We start from the raw sequence: 6,000 nt of genomic DNA, 5'->3' as shown, positions 1-6,000 counted from the left end.
ATCTCAAAGGAAGGCATGCTGGATATGTATACTGATATGGACTGGGTAATATGTCAGGAACGAAAGGACGCCACATCGTTTGATCGATAAAATGATCAACCTACAGAGGGCTGAATTCTGTCACCCGCAAAGTCAAAGTGAGAAATGATGTGGCAGGCTGGTCCATTCTGCTGAAATTCCACTGCAGCAACTCCAAATGCTCCTCAGTACTGTATATTACCCCGCAGCTGTTGTTAATTTCAATAAGACTAAAGAAGCTGAAACTGATTAACAACCCCCTCTGCTACTGACCGGATCAATATCCCAGAAGTTTAATTGAGTTATTGCCACACTCTGATTAAAAAGTGTTCCTGTATTTTTTTTTTTGCAGTGAAGATAATAGATTGTGTAACATTTAGACTCCCTGACCGAATCAGGGCAGATAATATAGTCTCTACTCCATGCAGGCCTAGAAATAGAATTGAATTGAAGATCAATGACAAGCTGCTGGTTGGACTGGACATAGAAGAACCTCTGCAGCAGGTTCAACATGTGGGGAAAAGCCTAGACCAAGTGGAGGCTGTTTCAGAGAGGTGTAGTGATGACGTGTAAGCCGACGGGAGGTAAGCATCGCAGGGGATCATCGATAAAAAGAGAGGACTTTTCCATTGGATTTTAGAACATAAAATGAGATTGTTGTCACATTTACGATGCGAACACATTTTGTTCAGCAGGATAATCTCCACATGTTAACACCACTCTTTATGATTTTAAGGCGTAAATGTAATATGCTACTGTCAAGATATGTATTATTTATCACTTCTATTATTTAACTGACTTTTGAATCCAAAGCAATTGACATACTGTCAAAGCCTATAGGAGCACTGTGGAGTCAAGTGTGTTGCCCGTGTTGTTAGGAGGTGGGATCGGGCTGCTGATCCCTTGATTTGCAGATCATCACAACTTCCAGAGCCACAGCCGATTTAAAGGAACTGCATGACGGTCACATGCCACTGCCTCACCAACACCAATCTAAAGATGGCTAATGTTGGGGTTGAACAGAACAGAACAGGAAAATCTCTTCAGCTTGTGTTAACCCCAGACCTTATTTCAGGCTGACAACCAAAAACACATTCAGAAAACCATTGACTTTGATACGAGAAAACACAAAGTGGTAGAATGCTGACTCATGTCCGGGTTTCAGGACTCTTGCACATAGTTCAAAATGAATATATGTTCACTGATCAGCATCCAGATACAGTGCAGTGGCTTCGGCCTTGTGATGTGTTTGTCAGCTAGAAACCTGCTCAAAATGTCAAGGTTCAAGGGTTTTATTATCATGTGCACAGTAGCTACAGTGTAGTATGGCAATGTTAACAGTAAAAATATAAACAGAGTACTTTAAATTACAGTAAAATAGTGCAGGTGATGTTGCTAGACCGGTGTAGTGCAGATGAAGTACATGTCCGAAAAATAAATTAACACCATAACCTCAATTGTGCATGGACTGTTGAAAGTAAACATATGCAGGATTCTATGTAAATAGAATTAAATATAGAGCAGAATATAAGGTTAAATATTAATATTCTAAAGGGAAATCTAATTAAATACTGTTTGATCTACTAATGGTAGAGTGGGCTTGGTTGGCTCGCATTTTATAAAAAAACTAAAAAAACAGAAGTGTAAGCAGACACTGAAAGAAAACAAATAAAATGCTGAGTTGGAGAGGCGCTAGAGACACGACAGCCATCCACGGCTGAGTTGAGTTCACCTTTTCATCCTGAACTGGTGTTTGTGTGAATGCAGTTTTCCCTGCTCCCTCTATCAGCTCTGTGCACTATCTCAGTGATTATGATACGGGACAGACAGTTTGCATGTCTCTTCGCCGTCAGAGGCCTGATTGGGCAACATAAAAACATGTAAACATGTTCATGTACGCAGGCTACACCCACTCACTGAAGTTTCCTTTATCCTTAACTGGTTAAAGTGGAACTATAAAGTTCAGGCAGGTTACCGCCAGAGGTGTGGTGTTGGTGAAAACACAAGCTGCCCTGTGCCCCAGCTTCAGAGGACATCACGTTACGGCTGTTGTGAGCACGATTCCTGATATGGCACTGATAAAGATGAGTATCTCACTGTGTCACTGTCAGTCAGGCCTGAGGGGAGGAAGAGGTGGTGAGGAGATAAAAGCAGGAAGTGTGTGTGGAGGGAATGAGCAGAGAAGGCAGTGCAGCTTAAGTGTTTCAAGAGCTGAACAGGGGAGGAAGAGGAGGCTGGCCTGGAGCAGCTGGACAGACACTAACCCCAGGACTAACCCACCCCCCCCCCACCACCCCCCCCCCCCCCCCCGCACCCGGTGGACATGTCTGTGTGTAGGACGGTGTGGCTCAGTCAGGCTGTCTGATGTCTTTCAATATGAATGTCTCCTTGCTGATGCTGCTGCCCGGCTTCCAGCTGCTCCTCGTGATCGGTGTGGGCGCAAAGAAACAGGAAGCAGCGGGTTCACCTGAGGACCCCAGCACCCGCCTCCTGGGCCTGTGGAGGCTGCACGTGAGGGACACCCTGCTGAAAGCGAAAGGTAAGAGATACCTGATAAACTCTTTAGCTTTAGTTTGACTTTGCTGCCAGAATGAGAAGCATCATTTAACAGAAGTTATGTTGATGTGCTGAAAGGCGATACCCAGACTGATCAGCAACCTTTCTTTCTCTTTCAAGTCAAATCAAAAGCTCAACCCAAGACAATGACAATAGTCTAAGCAGAGGTGGTAGAGCTTGTACTTCGGTAAAAGTATACCACATGTAAGAATGCTCTGTTACAGTAAAAGTCCTGCATTCAAAATGTTCCTCAAGTACAAGTACAAAAAAGTATTAGCATCAACATGTACTAAAAGTAGCGACAGTAAGAGTAGTCATTAAATAATAACTTAAACTTATATAGCGCCTTTCATGGTACCCAAGGTCGCTTTACAAATATGGAGGGGAAAAGGGGAGTGGGGGTTAGGGATCAAAGGACTTAGTGCAGAGAAATGTTTTGAGGTGCTTTTTGAACATGGGCAGTGATTGGGCAGAGTGGACGTGGAGTGGTAGACTGTTCCAGAGTGTGGGAGCATTGGCAGAGAAGGCCCTGTCGCCAAAAGTTCACAATCTGGTGCGAGGAGTGGCCAGCAGGTCCTTGTCAGAGGACCACAGCGAACGTGACTGAGTGTAAGGGTGGAGGAGATTTGTGAGGTATTGTGGTGAGAGTCCATGGAGAGATTTGTAAGTGAGCAGGAGGATCTTGTAGGTGATGCGTGACTTTGGTCAGTGTCCAGACAGGACACTGTTGCAGTAGTCCAGACGGGAGGTGATGAAGGCATGGATGAGTGTCTCTGTGACATTGTGCAGATGGGTCCATTTCTGAATCATACTAAATCCTTTGTGTTGATCATATTGTTTGTTATTAATCTATATCTGCAAAGATACTACATACATGTAGTGAAGTAAAAGTACAATCTTTACCTCTGGTAGAAGTACAAAGTATATTATGTAGTAAATGTACACTGTCACATCAGTGACAGGTCCCCATAATTCTGATGCAGACATTTTTGTGTTGATTACATTTTGACACATTTTGCCTCATTCAACTGATTCTTTCTAAGAATTCCTCATAGGATTTAAATGGTGTGTAGGGTTCTGTCTGGGGTTTGGGTTGATTAGAAAACCTACATGAGACTGCCAGCAAATGTCTCTCTATCAGCAGCCCTGCAAACTGAAGAAATGTCACGAGAAGAAGATGGAAGACATTCACTTGGTCTGTCTAACTCAGGCTATTCAATGCTAATGTTAGCTTGAGCTGGACTTTAGAACCAGAACCAGAACCCTCCTCAGCCAGGATGTGCTAGATTATAGAATGATGACAATAACAGAACTTGTGTAGTTATGTGTTTGAAGTAGCTGCAGCTCAGTGCCAGGAGCTGAAGGGAATGCCCTCAAATGTTTCTGCAACACTGCAAGATGTGTTTATTGCATAATAACAAACACAGACTCTTTGACACGAGAGAATCTGTCCTCCGGGATGAAACTATACAGTGTCTTTTCTTCTTAACAATCAATCACCTGTACACAGGTTCTGGCCCTCATGCAATGACAGGAGGGGACAAACAGCAGCTGCTGTACTGCCGTGTTGGGATTGGCTACCATCTCCAGATTCTGCCCAGTGGCTCTGTAGGAGGGGTCCACAAACCCACCCAGCATTGTGAGTTAACTACTGCCATGTGTCAATGTGAGGACTTTAAACAGCTGCTTTCTGTACAGTCAGTTTTGCAGAATGCTTGTTTATATATTCATATTTGAGACTGAGAACGATCTGTGATGTATCCCTCATATCTCCATCTCCTCAAGGTTGGCTGAAGGTGTTTGCTATGAAACAAGGAGTGGTGGGGATCATAGGCGTGAAGAGCGGCCTGTACCTCTGCTTGAGTGCAGAGGGGCTGGCGTATGCAGCGGTATGTAGCCCACACCTCACACTGTAGATGTGATGCATAACCAAGTCAAACATAGGAATCAATTTAGACTTTCCCTGCTCTAATGTGACAGGGCTGCATAATATCAGATATACTAAGTATATTTTTGACTTCTGTTTTGCAGGAGAAGTTTTCTGACGACTGCCTGTTGAAGGAGAACCTGGAGGAGAATCACTACAACACCTATTCCTCTCTCTCTCACCCGGACTTCTACCTGGCTCTGTCCCATAAAGGAGCACTCCGGAGGGGCAACAGTGTGGGCCGCCACCAGTCCTGCACCCACTTTATACCCCGGAGAACAGGCTGATGAGGGTCCAGCTTCCTCTCAGTTAGGGCCAACTTAGGAATATGGTTTCCAACAGTGTATCTTCAGCTGGTGAAAAAGCAACAGAGCAGAAAGTCCACATGCAGCTGGACCTCAGACTGCAACATGGACAAAGTCAAACTAGTTCCGCATCCAAGAGACCCAATGAGTGTGGTTGAAGGGTTACTTCCTGTAGAACAGTGAACTGAGAGCATCACACTGCGACCTCTCTGCCCGCTCAGACCTGAGTGTCTGTGCCCCCCCCCCCCCACACACACACACACACGCTGATGCTGGAGCATCCACTGAGCACACAGAAAGAAACCCCTGGCACAGGAGTTTGCCGATGGAGTAAATGTTCTTCAAACTATTTAATGCACAGGATGAGTCTTATGAAGCGCAAGAGTGCAGAGCCCACACTTTTTAAAGGAGCTTGACTGTTTCAGTCCTTTACTGCTGATCAATATTTCTGTTAGGATCCATGACTCTGTGAAGCTGTCCTCTAAAGAGTTGGGTTCCAAATCAGTGAAACATTGTCCACACAAAATCATTTGTAGATATAACAAGGGTCTGTATTTTAGAAGTATTGATGGATGACTGAATGATGTTTTTATACAGCATCTGTTTTGACAATAGTACATCTGCATATTATTTATCATGTACATTTTGTTTGTGAAGTATTTGTTTGTTTATTTATTTATGTTTTATAATGCATTTGCAGTGATAAGAAATGAAATATATATATTTGTATAAACATTGTGTACCTGTATCAGATGTATAAGCTAAGCTACGTAGCCACCAGCTGACTTTAGCCAGGCTAACTAGCTCCCTGACTGTTAGTTGCTATGAGATCTATGAGACCTGCTATTTTTTAGTATTTAGGATACTTTGACATACCTGTGTTTAAAGGGCATTATGCCATAAATTGACTTGAATGTGTCAATGCAAAAATAAATCTCACACTTGATGGAATCTAGCCATGCAGTTAGATTTCATTTAGGTTTTAAGCTCTGATATTTCTGTCAAACCTGCAATGGAGGCACATGGAACTGAATGAGTGGTGCACGCAGAACTTAATAACTATATGAGAAAACTCTACAGAATGTTTCGACAGATACAAAGTCACTGGACAATCCACAAACAGTTTGTGAAGGAACTACTTTCTATTCAAGAAATAGTCCCCTTTTTTTTCAAATGGAAGTTTACACTGCTTTA

At 43.3% G+C, this 6,000-nt stretch overlaps 1 protein-coding gene across 1 annotated transcript; it reads left to right on the top strand.

Annotated features, from left to right (window-relative positions):
* Positions 1-2,299: 2,299 nt before the first annotated feature.
* Positions 2,300-5,761, top strand: fgf9 (fibroblast growth factor 9). The gene is made up of 4 exons (XM_063887630.1): positions 2,300-2,557; positions 4,085-4,213; positions 4,360-4,463; positions 4,606-5,761. Exons 1-4 carry the CDS (start codon positions 2,383-2,385, stop codon positions 4,786-4,788), a joined length of 591 nt encoding a protein of 196 aa, XP_063743700.1. The 5' UTR covers positions 2,300-2,382; the 3' UTR covers positions 4,789-5,761.
* Positions 5,762-6,000: the final 239 nt, after the last annotated feature.

This window comes from Eleginops maclovinus, chromosome 7 (genome assembly GCF_036324505.1).
Source record: "Eleginops maclovinus isolate JMC-PN-2008 ecotype Puerto Natales chromosome 7, JC_Emac_rtc_rv5, whole genome shotgun sequence".
NCBI classification, from domain to species: domain Eukaryota; kingdom Metazoa; phylum Chordata; class Actinopteri; order Perciformes; family Eleginopidae; genus Eleginops; species Eleginops maclovinus.
The sequence above is the reverse complement of the archived record's forward strand: the minus strand, read 5'-3'. Positions and strand labels throughout refer to the sequence as shown.